General features: G+C 43.7%; 1 protein-coding gene across 4 annotated transcripts in view; it reads right to left on the bottom strand.

Annotated features, from left to right (window-relative positions):
* Positions 1 to 22,695, bottom strand: part of WWC2 (WW and C2 domain containing 2) — a 207,582-nt gene that overhangs the window by 29,528 nt on the left and 155,359 nt on the right. For all 4 annotated transcript variants that reach the window (XM_058719941.1, XM_058719943.1, XM_058719942.1 and 1 more), the window contains 7 exons: positions 21,558 to 22,177; positions 18,253 to 18,382; positions 17,284 to 17,364; positions 17,100 to 17,186; positions 14,287 to 14,479; positions 12,504 to 12,668; positions 250 to 380 (listed from right to left, as the gene is read on the bottom strand). In XM_058719941.1, coding sequence (XP_058575924.1) covers positions 250 to 380; positions 12,504 to 12,668; positions 14,287 to 14,479; positions 17,100 to 17,186; positions 17,284 to 17,364; positions 18,253 to 18,382; positions 21,558 to 22,177 — 1,407 coding nt within the window. The remainder of the gene's footprint in view (positions 1 to 249; positions 381 to 12,503; positions 12,669 to 14,286; positions 14,480 to 17,099; positions 17,187 to 17,283; positions 17,365 to 18,252; positions 18,383 to 21,557; positions 22,178 to 22,695) is intronic.

The raw sequence follows: 22,695 nt of genomic DNA, 5'->3' as shown, positions 1-22,695 counted from the left end.
AGTGTCAGAACGTACGGAGGCAGGAACAAAGAAAGTCCTTCCTGTGTTAACTCTGACACGGCCCAAAATTTCGCGGTTACCTTCTTCAACTCTCTAATGACCAAAGAGGGTCCTTCCTTCAGTGGTAGCAGCCTAACACGGCACCGCTTTCCATAATTCCAGGGTAATATCTGAACCTATAAAGGTTTCCCTGTGATACACACACCCTCTTTGCATTCCTGAATAGCAAAAGGAGCCCAGGGTTTTTACCAGTCTCCATCTGGACCCCTTTCCTCTTCTTCCTGCCCTGGCTCTTCTTCTTCCTCCTCCTCCTGTGCTAATTCTTGTTCCACAGCCAACAGCTCAGCTGATGTTCTTGCAAGGAGGGCTGACACGGCATCCTGGAGAACAGAAGGTGTACGGACGGCAATTAACATCACATATTGTGAGAAATGATTCAAAAACTCATCAGATGGGGACTGAAGCTTCCAGGTGTGGAAAAGAAGGTGGCACCAGACCCAATTCTCCTGCCGAGAACAAATATGAAAGCTGATGGAAATAAAACAAAAGGCAACAAACCAACCTCTGGCGTTTTTAAAGCAACCAAGAGCAACACAGGCAATCGGGACTGAAGGCCGAGACCCCAGGGAGAGGAGAAACGCAGGCAGGTGAAGCGACGTCACTGCCACTCTTTCCCCTCAGGGACGTGTATCAGTTCTAGTGGTTGAGGCACACAGGCTAAAATTGTGGCTGTGCACAACAGCGGCACTATCGATAGAACGTGAAGATGAAAACTGAGAAGGCCCCCAAGGCAGCCAGCACACTGGGACCCAGGGAAACGAACGGAAAGGGGAGTCCAGTATTCTGCACGATGTTCTTGCTGCGGTATTTCCCACTCCTCAGCTGCAGATCCGACAGCAAGAGGTGGGAAACTAAGCAAAGCCCAGCTACAGGGAGGCTAAAACAGTAGGCAGATACTTCAGTTTCTTCACGGTCCTAGGGAGAGAAAAATTGGAATTCAGGTCCTCCAAGTGACTCAGGTGATCTGCCCATGTTGTAATCTGCCTTCTGGAAGAATACTAAATCCTCTCTGGAGGAAAATATCAGCCAGAGCCTCCACAATTCTTCATACATAATATCCAGCAGCCACTGGAAACCAAGAACAACAACGGATAAGATAAAAGAGGAAACCTACAGGTGGTCCATACACTGCCATTATTTAGAGAAGGAATTTAAGTTTTTACAGTTAATGCATTCAAGAAAACTGATGAAATGGTGGAGAATCTCACTAGTGTAAACACGAATCCACATTAGCACATCAGAGTGGAACTGCTGAAAAGCAAAGGAAGAGAGAAAATCTTATAAGCAGTGAAAAAAAAAAAGATGTATGACTTTTTAAGGATCGACTGTTCTCCAGCAGCTCAACAGAATCAGTGGAAGCCAGATGACAACAAAACGGTATCTGTAATGTGTTCAGAGAATTAACTGCCCACCTAGAATTCTGAACATGCAGGAAAAAAAAATTCCTTTTCAAGTGGAAATAAAGACACTGATAGATATGCACTAAAAGAAATCCTAAAGGGAGTTCTTCAAGCAGAAGGAAAATGACCCAAATGGGAGTGCACTAATGCAGAAAGAAATGAAATACACCAGGAAGGGTAAAGATGTGGGGAAATCTAAATGAATATTGACTGGCAATAGAACAATAGTATCTTGTGGGATATACGTTAAAATATACAGAACTAAAGCGCATGACCAATAATTTCACAGAAGGAGGAAAGGGCATAAATGGAGTTCAAGTCTTTTAAAATTCTTGTACTGTGTGGGAAAAAGTAAAAGCATTAATTTAAGGTAGCTTCTCTTAAGAAGGCAAGGATGCATGCTGTAATCACTAGGGATACAGCAAAAAATAAAAGACTGTATTACTAATGATCTAATAGAAGAGCAAATGAAAATTTTCCTTTCCTTAAAAAAAAAAAGAGTAAGATAATATGTTCGAACCCAAATATATCACTAATAGCATTAAATGTAAATGAACTAAATATTTCAATTAAAAGGTAAGGATTATAAGACTGGATAATAAACCAAAAGCAACTATATACTGCTTGCAAGTGAAACACTTTAAATCTAAGAATTCAGAAAGATTGAAAGTAAAAGGATGGAAAAAGATAAACCATGAAAACACTAACCGAAAAAGGGTGGATACAGCTTTATCAATACCAGACGAAACAGATTTTAAAACAAGGGGTATTAGTACAGATAAAGAGGGATATTTTATAACAATGAAAGGGCCAGCTGAACAGAAAGATACAACACAACACTAAATTTATATTCATCTGTGAACATAAACACAGAAGTCAGAAAGCAAAGACTAACAAACTAAAAGGAGAAACAGACATCTACAATCATAAGTTGGAGGATTTTAATATCTCTCTCAATAACTGGTAAAATAAGCAAATTGAAAAATTTGAAGATTTGAAAGACAAAAATTGACAAACTTGGGCTGTAGAATATGTTCTCTTAAGAACACACAGAACTTTTACCCAAACTGACCATATACTAAGCCATAAAGGAAATTTCAATATTCTGTATGATTGAATAGTATGTTCTCTGTTCTCTGAAAACAGTGAAATACAGCTAGAAGAAATCAATAATAAAAAGATAACTAGAAAACCCCACTGTTTAGGAATTAAGTAAATATACTTCTAAAAAAAACCTCTCATAGATCAAAAAAGAAATTACAATGAAAATTAAAAACTATCTTAAATTCAATGATATTTTGATAATATCATATTATCAAACTTGTGAAAAGCAGACAAAGCTGTGCTCAAAAAGAATTTTTAAGCCCTAAATGCATAAATTGGAAAAGAAGATGGCTGAACGATTACCTATCTCAAGAAGTTAAAAAAAAAAAAAAAAGTGCAGCAAATTAAGCCTAATGAAGGCAGAAGCAAGGACATAATAAAGAAAAGAGCAGAATTAATAAAATAGAAAACACATGTATAAATAGAGAAAAAGAATCAACAAGGCCAAAAGATGTTTCTTTGAATAAAATAAAACATTTGACAGGTCCCTAGCAAGAGTGAGAAAAAAAGCAGAAATGGTACAAATTTGCCAATGTGAGAAATAAAACAGAAACATAGCAAAGTCCTTGTATATATGAAAAATTAGAGGGTACCTTGGATAGCTTTGCTAAAATTTTGATAATTTAGGTAAAATAGACAAATCCTGTAGAAAATAATGCTTACTGAAATGAATACAAGTATAGAAAGCTGCAATAGTCCTGTATCTTTTTTTTTTTTTAAGTTTATTTATTTACTTTGAGAGAGAGAGAAAGCATGAGTCAGGGAGGGGCAGAGAGAGAGGGAGAGAGAGAGAATCCCAAACAGACTCCAAATTGTCAGCACAGAGCCTGACGTGGGGCTCAAATTCATGAACCATGAGATCATGACCTGAGCTGAAGTTGGACGCTTAACGGACTGAGCCACCCAGGCGCCCCTTGAATAGTTCTGTATCTAATAAAGAAATGGAATCTATAATAAAAAATGGTCCACAAGCCCTTTTCAACTGGGATTCCATTAGAGTTAAGCCCTTGTGCCCTCTAGCATCCATTATGTTAAAGCAAAACAAAACATGACATCTAAAATGGTGTGAGTTATGTGCCATCCTTGGGAGAAATAAGCAAATAGTCATCGAAAATATTTTTTTGGTAAACGTTTACTTCTTGCATAGCCTTGGTTGTGAAAGGCTGCTTCTCACAAAGAAAATTATAGGCTGGGCTGGTGAATTCTCTTGGGAATTCTCCCAATGACTTATGGAAGGTATGATACCCACCTTACAAAACCTTCCGCAGGAAGTGAAAAAGGAATACTTTCTAATTTACATTAGGAAGGCTGGTAAACCTTGAAGTAAAAAAAAAACCGACATTACAAAAAAAAGGAAATTAAAGACTAACCTCTCTCGTGAACATAAATGAAAATTAACCCAAACACAAAATCAAGAAATCAAAACCAGCAACATATATAAAAACACATATAAAATACATCACGATGAAGTCTGTTTTATTCCAGCAATCCAAGCGTGGTTTAACATTCAGAAGTTAATCAATGTACCATCTAGCACACTAAGAGAATAAAAGAGAACAACTGTGTAATCAATTTAAGAGTTAAGTAGACAGTAAAAATGTTTGCGAAAACTCAATATCCATGCATAATAAAAAGTCTTAGCAAACTAGAAAGAGCAAGAAACTTCTTTAATCTGATAGTGATTATCTACACACAGCCTCAGAAAAATCATTCTACACGACAAATTACTGAAAGCTTTCACTTTGAAAAAAGTAGAGTATTTTCTACAAAGGTAGACAACTAAGCCAATGGAATACAACAGAATATCTAGGAACAGACTCCCACATGTTCAGGTCAGTGGATTATGACAAAGATGAAAATGCAATGCAGCTGGGAAAGAAAGTCTTTTCAACAAATGGTGCTGGGCCAATGGGCTACCACGTGGATAAAAAGAAATCTCGATCCCTACCTCACACCTTACAAAAAAATTAATTTCAGATGAACTGCAGATCTAAATGCGAAAGGTACACCAATAAAGCTTTTATAAGACAAGACAGGAGACCATCTTCATGACCCTGGGGTGGGCAAATAGTTCTTAAATAGCAAAGGAAAACGCTAAGCAGACAGGGAACAACTGATAAAAAAGACTGCGTTAAACCCGAGTACTTCTATTCACCAAAAGGCAACATTAAGAAAATGAAAAGGCAAGCCACAGAATGGGCAAAGATATTTGCAATAGACATATTTGACAAAACACTCAAATCTAAAATGAAGAACGGCTACTAACCTACTGAAAAAAAAGAGAGAGAATCCAACAGAAAAATGGGCGAAATCTTGGACAGATGTTTCACAAAAAAGGACATCCATTTGGCCATTAAATATTATAATCAGGGAAATGGAAAAACATGAGAGTACTATATACTTACCACAATGGCTAAAATGAAAGATAAAGCCATGTACAAGATGGTAAGAGCAGCACTAATCCTAGTAGCCTCCAAATCACAAACTCAAATGTCCATCGATAGCAGAATGGATAAATAAACGGTGATAAAATTACACGATGAAATATTACACAACAGTGAGCACGAATGAGCTACAATCACACAAAATAACATAGATGACTCTCACAGACATAATGGTGAGCACGAGATGCCAGACATAACATAACATATATTGAAAGATTCCATCATGTAAAGTTCAGAGACAGACGTCTGAGTAGAGATTACCTTTAGGGGAGCGTGGTAATGACTAGGACGGGGGCACCAGGGAGGGCGCTGGGGTGCTGATAATGCACTACACCTTGACGCGGGTGGGAGCTACACAGGTGTGCTTGCTTTGTGAAAAGTCACTGGAAAATTCATATCAGATCTGTACGCTTTGCTATAAATCTCTCCATCACTCCCTTCCACAAAAGAAACAAGTCAAAGTGAGATTAGGATACGATAAAAAGTGTAATAAGAAGGCATATGTATGCATATAACAACACTGTGAACAAACGAGACCTAACAAACACCTATAGAAAACTCACCCAGCAAGAGCGGAATACACATTCTTCTCAAGTGCACATGGCACATTCTCCAGGAATGGCAGAACATGCTAGGCCATGAAACAAACCTCAACAGACTTAAAAGGACTGAAGTCCTACAAAATATATTCTGTGACCACACTGTAAGGAAATGAAAAATCAATAACAGAAGGAAACAATAAGAAATAACAAAGATGTGAAAATCAACACACTCCTAAATAACCAATGAGTCAGAGGAGTCACAAGGAAAATTAGAAAATATTAAAGAGCTGAATGAAAATTAAAACATACTGAAGTTTGTAAGATGCTGCTTACAGCAGTGCTCAGCAAGAAATTTACAGTGTTAAGTGCGTGTGTTAAAACAGAAGAAAGATCTCAAATCTATAACCTAACCTTCCACCTGAAGAAAATGGAAAAAAAGAGTAAAAAGTACACCTAAAGCAATCAGAAGGAAGGAAATAATAAACACCAGAGTAGAAATTCACAAAACGGTGAATAGAGAAATATTAGAGAAACCAAAAGTCGATTCTTTGAAAAGATTCAAAAAAGTAAAAACCTTTAGCTAGACTGACCAAGAAAAATGGAAAGACAGTTCAAATTACTGAAATCAGGAGCAAAAGAGGGAACATCACTATCAACTTTAGAGATATAAAATGAATGATAAAGGTTACTAGAAACAACCGTCTGCCAACAAGTTGGATAAACTAGATAAAGTGAGCACATTCCAGAAAGACGCAAACTACTCAAAGTGGTATTATAACAAAATTCTGAGTAGACTTAGAACAAGAGATTGAATTAGTAAACAAAAAACTTCCCACAAAGTCCAAACTCAGAGGGCTTCACTGCCAAATTCTACCAAACATATAAAGAATTCATGCCAATTCTTCTCAAATGGTAGATGAGGAGGGAACGCTTCCTAACTCATTCCCTGAGGCCAGAATTACCCTAATGTTGAAACTAGACAAGGTGATCAGAAGAAAACGACGAATACAGACGTAAAAAAGGTTCTCAACAAAATACTAGAAAACTGAATCTAATATCATAGAAAAAGGATTATACACCATGACCAAGTGGGATTTATCTTAGGAATGAGAAGCTGGTCTGACATCTGAAATCGGTAAACCGTATGAAGAGAATAAAGGACAAAAAACACATGTCATCTTAATAGATGCGGAAGAAAAGCACTGGTTAAATCCAACAGTCTCTATGATAAAACACTCAACAAACTAGGAAAGGGATTTTCCTCAACTTAACGAAAGGCAACTACAACAACTACAGCAAAAATCATATGTAATAGCGAAAGACTGGAAGCTTCCCTACAAGATCAGATACACGACAAGGATGTCTGTTCTCACCATTTCTTTCAATATTGTATTGCAGGTTCAGGCCAGGATGAAGAGGCAAGAAAAAGAAGTTAAAAGGAATTGGAAAGGAAGAAGTAAAACCGACTCTATTTGCAGAAGATATGATCTTATGTACAGGACATTCTAAGGAATCCACGAAAACACTATTAGACCCAATAAACCAGTTCAGTAAGGTTGTAGGATTGCAAGATAAATCTGAAAATGAAATTAAGAAAATATTTCTATTTACAATAGCATCAAAAAGAATAAAATTAATCAAAGAAGTGCAAATTTGGGCTGTGAAAACTAGAAAACATTTTTTAAAGAGGTTAATGAAGACCTAAATAAATGGGAAGATATCCCAAATCCATGGATAAGAAGAGTTAAAACTGTGAAGATGACAATACCCACCCCACCCCTCAACCGACCTACAGACTCAATGCAATCTGTATAAAAATCCTAGCTGCCTTTTTTTTTTTTTGCAGAAATATGGAAATGCAAGGGACCACGAATAAGACAAACCATCCTACAAAAGAAAAACAAAGTTGGATGATGCACATGTTCTGATTCCAAAATAACTACAAAGCTACAGTCATCACAGTAGTGTGGTGCTGGCATAAATACAGACATACAGATTAATGGAACAGAATTCGGAGTCCAGAAATATAAACAATCACACTTACGGCAAACTGATTTTTAGAAACGGTGCCAAGATAATTCACTGGGGAAAGACCAGTGTTTTCAATAGTGGTACTGGGGACAATCACACACCCACAATACAAGAAAATGAAGTTGGACACACTCCTGACATCACACATAAAGAACAATCCAAGTGGACTGGAGACCTAAAAATAAGACTAAACTGTAAAACACTCAGAAGAAAACACAGGCATAAATCTTTGTGATGTTTGGTTAGGCAAAGCCTTCTTAGATATGACATCAACAGCAGAAGCAATAAAAGAAAGAAACAGACAATCTGGACTTTTATCAAAATTAAAAATTTTGTACTTCAAACAAAACCATCAAGAAAGTGAAGGGGCACCTGAGTGGCTCAGTCGGTTAAGCATCTGACTTTGACTCAGGTCATGATCTCATGGTTTATGAGTTTGAGCCCCGTGTCAGTCAGCTTGAGCCCCACATTGGGCTCCATGATGTCAGCATAGGGTTTCCTCTCTCTCTCCCATTCTCCCTTTCTCTCTGCCCCTCACTCACTTGCGCCTGCCCTCTATCAAAAATTAATTAACTAATTAATTTTTAAAAAGTGAAAAGAAACCCATAGAATGAGAGAGGATATTTGTAAGTCATTTGTTGGATAAAGGATTTGTGTCAAGACTACACAAGGAACTCTTATCACTCAATAATAAAATGATAATTAATAAAGAGATAATAAAATAAAATGATAAAGAATTTAAAACAAAGAGAAAGGATCTGAATAGACAGTTCTCAAAAAAATTTTTTTAAATATACTAATGGCCCAGCATTACCTTGATTCCAAAACCAGACAAAGACCCCATTAAAAAGGAGAACCACAGACCAATTTCCCTGATGAACATGGAGGCGAAAATTCTCAATAAAATACTAGCAAACCAGAAACAACAATACATTAAAAGAATTATTCACCATGATCAAATGGGATTTATCAAAATCTGCAAATCAATTAATGAGATACATCACACTGATAAACACATGATCCTCTCAATAGATGCGGAAAAAGCATCTGACAAAATACAGCATCATTTCTTGATAAAAACCTGCAAGAAAGTAGGGATAGAAGGACCATACTTCAAGATCATAAAGTCCATATACGGAAGACCCACAGCTAATATCATCCTCAATGGGGAAAAACTGAAAGCTTTCCCTCTAAGGTCAGGAACATAACAGGGATGTCCACTCGCACCACTGATACTCAACATAGTGTTAGAAGTCCTGGCCTTAGCAATCAGACAACAAAAAGAAATAAAAGGCATCCAAACTGGCAAGGAGGAAGTCAAACTTCCACTCTTCGTAGATGAAATGATACTCTACATGGAAAACCCAAAGGACTCCACCAAAAAACGGCTAGAACTGATCCATGAATTCAGCAAAGTCACAGGATATAAAATCAACGTACAGAAATTGGTTGCATTTCTATACACCCATAATGAAGCAGCAGAAAGAGAAATAAATCAAGGAACTGATCCCATTTACAACTGCACTATGACCATAAAATACCAAGGAATAAACCAAATTACCAAAGAGGTAAAAGATCTATCCCCTGAAAACTACAGGAAGCTTATGAAAGAAATGGAAGACACAAAGAACTGGAAAAATATTCCATGCTCATGGATTGGAAGAAGAAATATTGTTAAAATGTAGATACTCTCCAAAGCAATCTACATAGTCAATGTAATCCCTATCAAAATAACACCAGCATTCTTCACAGAGCTAGAACAAACAATTCTAAAATTTGTCTGGAACCAAAAAAGATCCTGAATAGCCAAAGTAATGTTGAAAAGGAAAACCAAAACTGGAGGCATCACAATTCTGGACTTCAAGCTAAATTACAAAGCTGTAATCATCAAGACAGTATGGTACTAGCACAAAAACAGACACCTAGATCAATGGAACAGAAGAGAGAACCCAGGAATGGACCCACAAATGTATGGCCAACTAATCTCCAACGAAGCAGGAAAGAATATCTGATGGAAAAAAGACAATCTCTTCAACAAATGGTGTCAGGAAAACGGGGCAGCGACACGTAGAAGAATGAGCCTGGACCACTTTCTTATATCATACACACAAGTAAACTCAAAGTGGATAAAAGAGCTAAATCTGTAAGACAGGAAGCCATCAAAATCCCAGAGGAGAAAACAGGCAATAACCTCTTTGACCTCGGCTGCAGCAACTTCTTACTTGACATGTCTTTGGAGGCAAGGAGATAAAAGCAAAAATGAACTATTGGGACCTCATCAAGGTAAAAAGCTTCCTGCACAGCAAACAATCCGCAAAACTAAAAGGCAACCGACAGAATGGGAGAAGATATTTGCAAATGACATATCAGATAAAGGGTCAGTATCCAAAATCTACAAAGAACTTCTCAAACTCAACACCCAAAAAACAAATAATCCAGTGAAGAAATGGGCAAAAGACATGAATAGACACTTTTCCAAAGAAGACATCCAGATGACTAACAGACACATGAAAAGATGTTCAACATCATTCATCATCAGGGAAATACGAATCAAAATCACAATGAGATACCACCTCACACCTGTCAGAATGGCTAGCGTTAACAACTCAGGAAACAACAGATGTTGGCGAGGATGGGGTGGGAATGCACTGTTGGCGGGAATGCAAACTGGTGTAGCCACTCTGGAAAACAATGTGGAGGTTCCTCAAAAAACTAAAAATAGAGCTACCCTATGGCCCAGCAATTGCGCTACTCAGTATTTATCCAAAGGATACAAAAATGCTGACTCGAAGGGGCACATGCACCCCAATGTTTATAGCAGCGCTATTGACAATAGACACATTATGGCAAGAGCCCAAATGTCCATCGACTAATGAGTGGGTAAAGAAGATGTGGTGTATATACACATAGAATACTACTTGGTGATCAAAAAGAATGAAATCGTGCCACTTGCAACAGTGTGGATGGAACTGGAGGGTATTATGCTAAGCGAAACAAGTCAGAGAAAGACAAATATCATATGGTTTCACTCATATGTGGAATTTAAGACACAAAACAGATGCACATAGGGGAAGGGAAGCAAAAATAAGATAAAAACAGAGAGGGAGGCAAACCATAAGAGAGTCTTAGATACAGAGAACAAATTGAGGGTTGCTGGTGGGGCGTTGGGTGGGGGGCTGGGCTAAATGGGTGATGGGCATTAAGGAGCGAACTTGTTGGGATGAGCACTGGGTGTTATACGTAAGTGATGAATCACTAAATTCTATTCTTGAAATCATTATTACACTGTATGTTAACTAACTTGGATTTAAAGAAAAAAAAAAAAGAAAACATACTAATGGCCAGTAAGTCCATGAAAATATGCTCAGTATCATTAGTCATTAGGGGTATAAATCAAAACCATAACGAGATCGTACTTCACACAACACTAACATGGCTAAAATCAGAAGGCCAGATTTGTGGTAAGAGTGTAGGGAAACGGGGTGCCTGGGTGGCTCAATCGGTTAAGTGTCCAACTTCGGCTCAGGTCACGATCTCACGGCTCGTGGGTTTGAGCCCTGTGTCGGGCTCTGTGCTGACAGCTCAGAGCCTGGAGCCTGCTTCGGATTCTGTGTTTCCCTCTCTCTCTCTGCCCTTCCCCTGCTTGTGCTCTCTGTTTCTCAAAAAATAAACATTAAAAAAAAGTTTTTTAAAGCAGAAACAGCCCAAATGCCCATCAGCTGATGAACAGACAGAAAAAAGGTGGTATATCCATATGATGCGGTATTATTTGGCAATAAAAAGGAATGAGGTACTGATACATGCTGGAATATGGATGTACCCTGAAAACAGTACGCTGAGTGAAAGAAGTAGTCACAAAAGAACAAATACCGTCTTATCCCATTTATCTGACATGTCCGTAACAAGCAAATGTACAGAGACAGAAAGATGAGTGTCTGCCTTGGGGGAGAGGCGTTAGGGAGAACGGGGAGGGACCGCTAACGGGCACAGGGCTTCTTTCAGGGATGACGACAATGTTCTCATACCAGATTGTGGTGCTGGAGGCCCAACCCCGTGAACATACTAAAAGCCACTGAACTGCGTGCTTCACATGGGTGAAGTACGTGTTAAGTGGAGGAACCGTGTGGTATGTGAGTTACACTGCATCGAGCTGTGAGCAGCCATTTCCCCACAGTGTGACCATTACAGAAGCACTCTCAAAGGCGACGTCGCATTCCATCATCCTGGGGGCCTGACTCCGGGCCGGCCGCGGGCATGGAGTGCAAGCTCTCCCGGCATCTGCACCCCCTTCACCACCCACCGCGACGTCCACTCTGGCGCCCTGCACACGGTCGATGATCAGTGATTATCTGACTTCTGCTTAGTAAGCTCTTTCCCCACAGATAATCGAAAATAAACTTGAACTCGGTAACAAGGTTCACAAATGCCAAGTCAGCGATGAACGGCCTCCCCAAATGCCCCTCTGTACGTTTTCTGAAACGTTGGAGGTACGGCTGTTGGTTACAAAAAAAACCCTTTTTCCTGGAAAACTATTTATGGATATTGATGCCACGGATAGAAACGAAGGCCCTCTTTGGCCTTGGCGATTTAACATTTGCAAATTACCCGAGTTCCGAACGGATAACCTGGCAGAGGAATCAAAGACATGCACACAACCGCACAGAAGTATAAATTTGAATCAAAAGGTCTTCCACGGTCACCTAAACCAATGAAGGCTCTGCATCGGTTTATTGTGATGGAAGGACGTGTGAGCAGAAATGAGCGTCTGGTGTCGTCGTTGTTGGGAAGCCGGGAGGAAGGGTGAGCGGTCAGAGGAGGAGAGGACAGTTATGTGAAAGCACGTGGGAGCAAGCGGGCACCGTGGCCATTCTGTACGGTTTCATCCGGTCATACTATGAGCCCTTTCTCCGAACGTGACTCACCAAGTCTATAGGCTCGATTAACGGCTGGTCTGGTCGAAATACGGAATCCTCATTTTCTTCGCCATTCTTTTTGCGAGACATTTGTTTAGAAGGCAGCAAGTTATACCACAGAGTGAAAATCTCATTGGAAAACGGTAAGTCGGCCAAACTGATCTGAGTTCCAGCCTACGTGAAATGAAGGGGGCAGGGGGAGCAAAGAAGAGAGAAAATAACATGTTTAAATTCATATTTGCTTCCTCTCATACTATTAAGATTATTGGGAAAGCTTGTGTTAGGATTTAAAACATGCAATACTCATGTTCTAAAGCATCGGTGGATTTTTTGTTTTAAACCTGAAGATGTCTTATATTTTTAGGTGTGACTAAATAAGAAATAATCCCAATCTAGAAGCCAACCCTGGGATTATTTTGTGAGATACTATTTTGCCAAAACCTAATGACAGAGCAGGCAACTTTTTGTACGTGTGGAATTATTTTTAAACGAAAAGACAAAAAATGAAAATTAAAAGAGTAAACGACTAAGCAGAAACCATAATACCTCTCACAATACGCTGCAACATTTGATTATTACTCACAAAAACCCATTGTCCACTGTAAAGTTCAAAAAAAAATAAAAACTCTATAGTGGTTCTTAAATGAGAGACCAGACAGCAAAATTTTAATTTGGGTAAGTTAGTAGTACGTCAAAAAAAGCTTTTACATTCCAGCGAATCACACATATGAGCCAGAATCTAACTGAACTGTATCATTTTTTTTAAAGGAGATTAATTAACATACCTACTAATTTTATAGAGCTCCCGACATCCATATCTATTGTGGTACACGCCTTTCTGACAGCCTAATGAGTCTGTTAGCTTTGCTTCTTTTTTTTTATTCTCAGGTAATATTATCAAATATTGTTTTCATATAAAGAAAAGGAAATACTTACAAGAAGTCTCTCTACCTTTTAAACTTTGCTCGACATGAAGCGTGTTTTCGTGCTTCCCATTGTACCACCAAGGAGAGTCAACCAGAGACCCGTGCTGTTGTTGAACGCACGGGCACACCTCTAGAGGCTCACATCTGACCCCCCTGTGTCTTGCTGTGCAACGGTTCTCTGGTTATTATGTACAGTGGTGAGCAAAACTCACTTTTAGTGACATATGAAGTCTTTTGCTTTAGCGTTTAAATATCATATTCCTCTCAACAGCAACACTGAAGTCTTCCTAGAAGCTGCAACGTCAGGGCAGGGGAGAATAATGGGACTACACAGTCAGACTCCCGCCTGATTTCAATCTGTGACGGTGCATTATGCGTGGGGTGCGTTTTGATACCTGGTTCCATCCCTCACCAGCTGTGTGACCCCGGACACGCTACCTCGTATGGCAGTTCTTTATCTGAAAGGAGGGTCATCATACCTTTTCCCTAGGACAGCCGCGAGGATTAAATCACAGAACGCATACGGAGCACCGAGCACAACACTCGTGCTGGGAATAATAAACACGCTCGGAGTGACAGTCGTGACAGAGCTCAGAGTTCGGCTTTAGCCAAAGGGTAGACTGGGTAGGTTTCCAGAAAATCACAGTTAAGAAGCAGATTTGAAAGTTCTCGAATAAGAGGATGAAAGCCAGAAATCACTACTCCAGATTAAAAAAAAAAAAAAAAGGAACCCATCACTGGGTGTGTCCAAGGCACCGGGCGGACCTAGAGCGGTATGGGGGCTGGCAAACGGCAGCTAGACCGCCGTTGTCAGGATATGCAACCAGAGGTGTTACTTGATGATGGTTAATTGCAACACGACCTACCAGGCATTGTTCACTTTGGTGTTTACTGACAGAGCAGAGATCCACTCTCAGCGTCTTCTGCTGTAAGGCTGTTTGGGAGATGGCCACTCGGAACATGTCGTTGAACAGAATGGATTCTGTGGCTAGATGGACTTTCGTTCGAAACAGACAGCTGACGTCAGTTGAGGAGGGAAGCAGAGCAACCCTGAAATACCTGCGAAGAACAAGAGTAAAACGGATTTCACGCGCACTTCAGTGATCCCAGACTCACAGTTACCGTCTGAAATGATCCGCAAAAGAGAGAAACACGGGAACACGGAGTTCATGGTCAACCATGACTGGTGCCATAACGGGTCCGTCCGCGCTCGGCGGCAGAGGGGCCGTGTTTGTGACCCACCCGGGCAGGCTATGCCCCAGCCTGCCACTTGCCACAGGGCTGCGGCAGAGGTGTACGGTGGGAAAGTGAAGAGGAAGAAAATCTGCGGGGCGGACGAATTTCACGTCCCACCTGCCCACGTACAGCCAATTCCAAAATAAAGCTTCCTGAGCCTGGGAAGACAGAATCATGCTGTCTTTGTCCCAAAGAATATTCACCCTCAGTGTTACACAAGAGGTGTTTATGATCATTTCCCAGGAATGGAATACATTATCCTACTAGTGAAAAAGAAAGGCTAAGTAGCATATAAGAAAACTTAAAAATTTTAATTGTCTAGCATCACGGAAGTTTCAGATACGACAAACTGTTTTAAGAGGCTTACGCTTTGTAAAATTCGGAGGAAGAGTTCGCGGGAAACGGTAACTTCTGACACTACCTTCAAATGATTTTTCTAAGCACCCGTTACGTGAGGGTTCACAATTCTTAGAAACAGCGCGAGGTATTTTCTTTTCAATCCCAGAAAGAGAACACCCATTAAGTCCCTCCCCCACCCCCAATTCCAGCCTTGTCTAATTCATACTCTAAAAGATGCCTTTCTCCAATTATGAAAGCTGTAAATTCACGTGCAGGGCCGAGGCACGTCACGTTATTTCCGTACTTGACATCGACACTGATTACGGAGGTTCAGCATTAGTAGACTAGTGGGCCTTGGCCGAAGATATTTCACACAAGCTGTCACTTTTTGCAGTGTCATTATTTGGGCCAAGGCTTTCGGGTATGCGTCTCGGCGAAGTTCAGACCAGTTAGAGGAGTGACTGCCTGCGAGCTGGCGGGGACAGAGGGTGGGGGTTGCAGAAGAGCCTGCTGAACTCACTGCCTGAGTGCTGACACGGGTCCTGAGCTGTGCTGGCTGTCACCGTACCTCAGGGGCGCTTTGTGACTCCCTGGGGGGAACGTGAGAGTGACCGGAGTGGCAGTGGCAGGACATTTGGGGAGCCCTGCCCCGACAGGACAAGGTTGAGAAAATGCCTGATCTTGGGCCCTTCTGTGGTTGTCTCCTGGGCTTGTGGGCTGGCTCTCCCTGTTCATAGGTTCGATCCCTGGGGGAACCGTCATCTCCCAGACCCGCCACCCTGAAATGAAAAGGCTGCCAACGCTCCAGTATGTCCGCGTATTTACTGGCAGGGAGAAGTCACAAATAACAATACGAAACCAGTCTTCCCTGGCTGGATTTCCTAATCTCAGTCCCGGGAAGCAGGCTCTCTGGGGTGATCCAGATACTCCCCAGTAAGCATTCCTTCTTTACTGGTCTTGCTATTAATGCGGATCCCACCCGCACCTTGACTCAGGAGGTCCTGTGAGCCCACTCCCCCCCCTGGAATCTTATGCTCCTCCGGCCTTGATGATCATTAACACACAGACACCCACTAGCTCTAATCTATTGCCTACTGAATGATCTGCATCTAGCTACATTTTTATTTAGATCTAGTTTTTCTCTGACAATTCTTAGAATATTCAGGTGTGGTTAAAAGTAAACCCATAGGGAAAGCATCCAGAACTCTTACATTTACCCTATTCAATGTCTTTCTCATTGAGGAATATACTCTATCAATAAGAAAAACATCCACCTGGCTGGGTACAGAGTCTGGGGAGGGGGGAGTCACCCCTCAATAGGACTTTCTTCTTTCCAAGCCTTTGTACTGGCAGACTGAACATATTATTGAGTGCAAGGCTGTAGGACATATGGATTCTGGATTCGAAGTCAGAGGTGCTCGGTTGAAATCTGGCTTCTTTCTGGTGCTCTATAGCCATGGGCTGTTAGGAGAGTCCCTGAAACGCTGACTCCAGAAAGTGTGAATGGTGGTAAAGGTTGCTAGAAATACCTGTCAGGAAACACAGTCCCTAAGCAACAGACTATGGAGCAGTAATTATATCACTTCATTTGACGACGTGAAGTAACTTTAAGAAATTAATGGTCACGGGGAAACGAATACTTGATGTTAAGGACACGTTACACGTAACACGATAAGGTGTTTGGCAAAGTTGTACTGATAAATTTAATCACCACATTTTCTTGTAACAGATCAGAAATTCCCTGCAAACCAACAGCGGTCATAATTAGGCAACCACAAACATTTTAATTAAATTAAAAAAAAAAAAAAAACACAACAACAACCAGGCCCCAACATAGCACATTATAGAATTTCTGACTGTAAAGGGAGATTCAAAAATCTTGGTTCCCAGGCTAATTAACGAATTGGCTGCATAAGGATCAACATCTAATATGGTTTTTGCACATTCTCCGATTCTTTGTTTTATCCACTGTGGATTAAGACGTGGTCGGCCCGGCCATGTCCTTCTCATCTTTATCTGGATGAACTGCTCGGTTACAATGAACAATTTATCAGACGGGAACAATTTTCAGTTCCCCTACTTGTTCTTCGCTAATTTTACTTACACTTTTGAAGTGTGAGGTATCAGGAAGGCATGGAGATTTCGGAGCTGTGCTAAAATCACCATGAAACTTGACCTTCTGGCATCATATCTGTCAAGAGAGGAGCTGATGAGACCAGGAGCCACAGGCCACTCGTCGTGGCACCGAGTTCCAGAACACCGTCCGTCCCCGGGGGGCCTTCCCTTACCTGAGTCCGATCTGCACCTGGGCAGTCTCCACGATGGTGACATCCCCTTCACTGTACGGAACATCTTCAACTTCACTAGGCCTAGGGACAGGGCGACAGCGGGTGTAGGGGACCCATTTAGGAGCAGGGGTATTGACCGTGATGGTTACCGTTTGCCACTTAATGATTCCGAATGAAAACCTGAATTCACAGCCCTCCGACACCACCCAGCGGACCTGACCCCAGTGAAAGCTCACTCTTTTAAATCTTTCTTCACCTTTTCGAGAGCAGTCTGCTTCTGAACCTTGAGGGGAAAGACTTCCTGATGCCTGAGACTTTCCTGAGCCTCCTTGGGGCCCACCACACCCCGAGACATACTCCAGGCTTTCAGAAAGACACAAGGAACTGCATGTGCCATTTGGGTACTGGCCAACACCTCCAATATTCTCATTAAAATCAAGTTTTAGGGGCGCCTGGGTGGCTCAGTCAGTTAAGCGTCTGACTTCGGCCCGGGTCACGATCTCACGGTTTGTGGGTTCGAGCCCCACGTCGGGCTCTGTGCTGACGGCTCAGAGCCTGTAGCCTGCTTTGGGTTCTGTGTCTCCCTCTCTCCCTGTTCCTCCTCCGCTTACACACACACACTCTCTCTCTCTCCCTCTCTCTCTCTCTCTCTCTCTCTCTTAAAAATAAACAAACAGTAACAAAAAAAAATTTTTAATCAAATTTTAAGTCTCCAAGCGGGTCAGGTGGGATGTTTTTGGTGTACAGAAATTTTCAGGCACCTCACCTCTTTAATACCGACGACCCTTACCCCCTCTTAAGGGCCGACGACCCTTACCCCCTCTTAAGGGCCAATGACCCTTACCACTGCACGAGCGGACTAAGGGCGCTGGTGCACTCACAGTCCAGAGTCCTCCCCCTGCCCCCACCTCCGTGCGCAGCTATGAGGACATACAAGGTCACCGAAAAGCACTCCCGCTAAGTCCTTACTGTTTCACGAAAGCTTCGTAGACCCCGCTGTCTCCAGCCACAGACTCATCGGACACAGCAGCTGACACGCAAGCACTTTTCTCCCCAAGCAAGTGGATCACTCTTCTCTTTGGTAATGATTTTTCCACATCTAGGGAGGGGCGAGCGATAGTTCCTCTTAGGATTTATCATTCAGAAAAGTTAAGTATAAAACCACACACGCGGTTTGGTCATGAGAAATCCAAAACACTTCCTTCCACCTGAGACTCAAGGACGTTGCCTTGTGAATCAACAGATGTAGCTGATTCGAGGCACCGGGACTTCTCGGGACGCCGGTTAGTTTGGTCGTCGTTGGAGAGACTATGGTTCTTCTCTGTCCTGACGGACGTGAGGGGAAGGGACAGACGATGGACACCCTCCCTGGGCCCTCGCCTCTCTCTGTCACTGCAGTTACCATGCGCTGGGCAAGGAGGCCGCGTCCCTCCAATATTAAAGGTGTTTCTGCAACAGAGGGTATCTAGTACTCAATGGCAGACAGGCTCCTGCCTCTTTTGCCCTCCCCTTCTCTCCACAGGCCATATTCTGCGTCTCTCACGGAAGTAAAAGCAAAAAAAAAAAAAAAAGTCTTTGACTTCTAGAATTCCTCACCGGCTAACACCGTTGAAAAAAACTTTGTGCCACTGAATCCTTAGCACCAACTACCACTTAACTTTTATCTCTAACTCCTATTCATACTCTGCATCCCGCAGTGAGCAAGAAGCGTTCATTTAAAGCTGCGATCCTATGTAATAAGCGGCAAGCCTGCGGAGTGCTTTCATCCTCCAGCGAGGGAGCAGGGATCAGGACTCGTAGGCATTTCGCCCCCCTTCTGAGTCGTGACTTTACATCTTGTGAAGATGTTTAAGTTTTACGGCTTCAGATTACAGGGCTGATTGCTGCATTTCCCCTTTTATTTCTGGCGGTGGGAAGGCTCTCTCCTCGATGACGAAGTGCCGCTCTCCGCCCCCCCCCCCTCCTTTGTGAGGGGTGAAGGTGACGGCATGATTTATTGATTACCCCCAGGAATAGCCACAGCAGCTGAAATTGACTTTGACCATGACAGAGACCGACTGGAAGGACTTCGTCGTCATTCCGACGGGGTCTCTGTCCTCCGGCAAGACGTGCATAAGGGAAGTCCGACTTCACCTGCGGAAGACTCCAGAGTGGTGAGGGGGACGAGCCGTGTCACCACCAGGGGCCGCCCGCCCCCGCACGGAGGGCGGACGCTCCCTGCGAGGACCGAGTGCTGGCGATCTGGCCTGAAGGGGATTATTAGCCTTTACGGTTAAAAACGTGCTTTTCAGTTGTCTTCGACACCGGATACTCTTCACAAATAAAACTCTCGGACGTAATTCTTTCAGGGGACTTTTTAGTAGCAGCTTTCCGATCGAATATGCGTTTCAAAGCTAAAAGCCGTGTCCCGGAAGCTTCCGCGACACTGGGCTCCGGACACAGACTTCGCAGACACAGCCGCAGACCCAGTGGCAGGAGCGAGGCTACGGCCGGGCAGGGGCCGAAGGACCCAGGTGGGCTCGGACCCCGGGCGACTGTCGGGCCGGCCTCCCTGCCCCGCCCCTGAGAACTGAGTGTGGAGAAGAGTCGCTAGAGAATTCCAGACGCACAAAGAGGGCAAAGAGCCGCAACGCTCGAGATCCTTCAGGTCCAAAGCACAGACGAATGGCACAGAATACACCCGGCTCTCCTCTCTTGCTTGGTCTTTCTTTCATAAATTTCAGCGTGTTGTGGAAGGAGCTGCGTTTGGCGCGGTTTGTATTGTCTCTGGTGACACGGTGGTATTAATCACGTGAACTCAGAGCCGAGCACCGGCGCAGGGAGATGCTTTACAGGTGCTATGGCACCCGTCCTCCCAGGACCCCACGAGGTGGACACTGTGTCACTGCCACTGTGCAGGGGAGGAGCAACACGGCGGACGGCCTGGGTGAGGCGCTCACGCTCACTGCGCCAAAGTAAGAGCGCAGGCCCGAACCGGCTCCGGGGCCAGAACGCACGGCCCACCCACCGCACTCCTTTCTGGGGGCAGGAGGGCGGCCCCACAGCTGGCTTCTGCTCCCTCCTGGCCACTAGGGAAACGCCACTCCTGTGCTTCTGGTCTCTGATGCTGATGATCTGAATGAACACGTGACTTGTAACTTTGGCTCCTTCCAGGCAGCGCCGCACACGCCACACCCGTGTCCCGCGTGCCCTGCCTCTGCCCCTGCTCCGGGCCACCAACAGGTGGCGCTTCGGCCTTCCGTACTAGAAACCACACAAACGCGATGGATCCGCCTCTCTCTTTAAACGTCTGAGTTGGCCAATCCATTCATGCTTAGAATTCTTAGGACCAGAAATACAAAACAGTCGTCTCGAAACGGCAGGAAAATGCTTGTAAAGAGGCCTGTCACCTCGCGTGGGGGCACGAGGTAGCCGAGTGCAGATCGGAGCGGGGCTCCTGGGGACCAGCACTGGGGCTTTTCTTTCACATTCTGTTCCGGGCGAGCTCCGAAACCCACTGTCCTCCTCAGGCCACAGCTATGGTCGTTTGCCAGCAAGGCAAGGCATCTTGTTTCCTTTACAGCCACACCGAATATATGGAAAGCTTCCGCCTTGCAAAGGGATACAAACATGAAAAGAAAAAGAATTCGATTCTCCCTCTGTTTCTGTGGCTGAGTACAAAGGCAGCAGTGAGAGGTCAACGGGCAGCTCCTTCCCCGGGCTGCAAAAAGTAACGTGGCCACAAGATGGCAGGGTAACACCGGCACCTGGGAACCGGCTTTCCCCAAATTAACTTGAGGCAGAAAGGGAGAGTCTGGCACGAAACAAAAATTGTATTTATATAGAATTCCCTGAGCAGTCCAAACACTGAACCCCGGTACTAATTAGCTGGTATGCTAATTGCCTTGGTTTTAATCTGTTTTAGACCGACTTTTAAAAGAAAGCCCTCTTCTTTGCCTTGCTATTTCAGAACGAGAATCTATGTGGAAGTTATGACGTGTGTTCACAAAACATGTTCCCAGCCAGCTGCCACCGTACAGGGGGTTTCTGGACAACAGGACAGATACTCAACGATTAAGTCTATTAAATAGGGAAAGTGACTTTTAGCTGTTAAAGAAAAAAATGTCTAGTCCGGGTATATCAATAAAAACTCCTCCTCGAGCGAAGCCAAAATGAATTCGCAGCAGACAGAGAAGGGGGCCAGCACGATTTGTTTATGTGGAAAACGTAACCCTCCTGTCACTCTTCTGAAAATAATTAAGAGGGAAAGCGTGGAAGCAAAGGTCTCGGCTTACCTGCAGTTCCTTCATACAACGGCTCCAGGGAGCATTCGCCGAGGTCTTTATCCTCTGCGAGAGACTGGGACGCTCCTCCTGAGTTCGAGTCCAGCAAGATCTGATTGTCACCGAGGCCAATGTCTGCAAAATGGCTACTCAATTCACAGTCTTCAAAGTCAGCAGTGAACCGATGGAGAGGGACATCGTGGGAAGACATGGGGAACGTGCCTTCCAGAACCAGGGGGGAGCCAGGAGGGGACAAGGAGGAGAGGGAGGACCGTGAGGACAGGGACGTCACAGACTTGGGGGCCTCAGTCCGTGGGGGAGTGTGGCCTGTGGCTGTGGCTGCCGCCCCACAGGGGCCGCTCTGGCCAGGCTGGCTGGGGGACTTGACCACCTCGTTTTCATGGATGGTGGTGATGGGTCCAGAAGGAATGTAGCCGCCTTTCTCCTGCAGAAGGAGGTCCAGTTTACACTGATAATCCGCGTCTACCTGGTCGCTCTGGCCGGTGTAATAGAGCTCTCCGGAACTGAGGGAGCTGAGCGACCCTCTGCTGGAGGTGTTCAGAGACCCCCGGCTGGAGGCCAGGGAGCCCAGGCTGCTCCCGGATGACACGGACAGGGTGCTGGCAGAGAGGCTGAGGGGGGGAAGCACTCACTGTGACACCTGGTACGACACGCAACACCCAAGCACCGTGCCCTCCGGCCCCTTCGGCCCCCCGAGGCGCCAAATAACGTCATGACGGGGGCAGGGTGGGGGGGGGGTGGTGGCTGCCACTATACCACCTATAGCCTTGGTGACTCCTGAGCACTTTCAAGCTGGCTCCCTGAGTCCTCTCTAAATAGCAGTTCTGTTCTGACTAATTTCCCTGTTGCAAAATTAAAAAAGAAAAAAAAAGTGATAACTACCTATTGATAAATCTACCTGCACAGATATCGAGAAGCAACTACGTAGTTTAATAATGTGGAAGGGGGAGGGGCGCCTGGGTGGCTCCGTTGGTTAAGCGTCCAACTTCGGCTCAGGTCACGATCTCACGGTTCGTGAGTTGTAGCCCCACGTCGGGCTCCGTGCTCAGAGCCTGGGGCCTGCTTCGGATTCTGTGTCTCCCTCTCTCTCTGCACCTCCCCTGCTCATGCTCTCTCTCTCTTTCTCAAA

This window comes from Neofelis nebulosa, chromosome 3, assembly GCF_028018385.1.
Source record: "Neofelis nebulosa isolate mNeoNeb1 chromosome 3, mNeoNeb1.pri, whole genome shotgun sequence".
In the NCBI taxonomy this organism is placed as follows: domain Eukaryota; kingdom Metazoa; phylum Chordata; class Mammalia; order Carnivora; family Felidae; genus Neofelis; species Neofelis nebulosa.
This window is presented reverse-complemented; position numbering and strand designations above follow the sequence as displayed.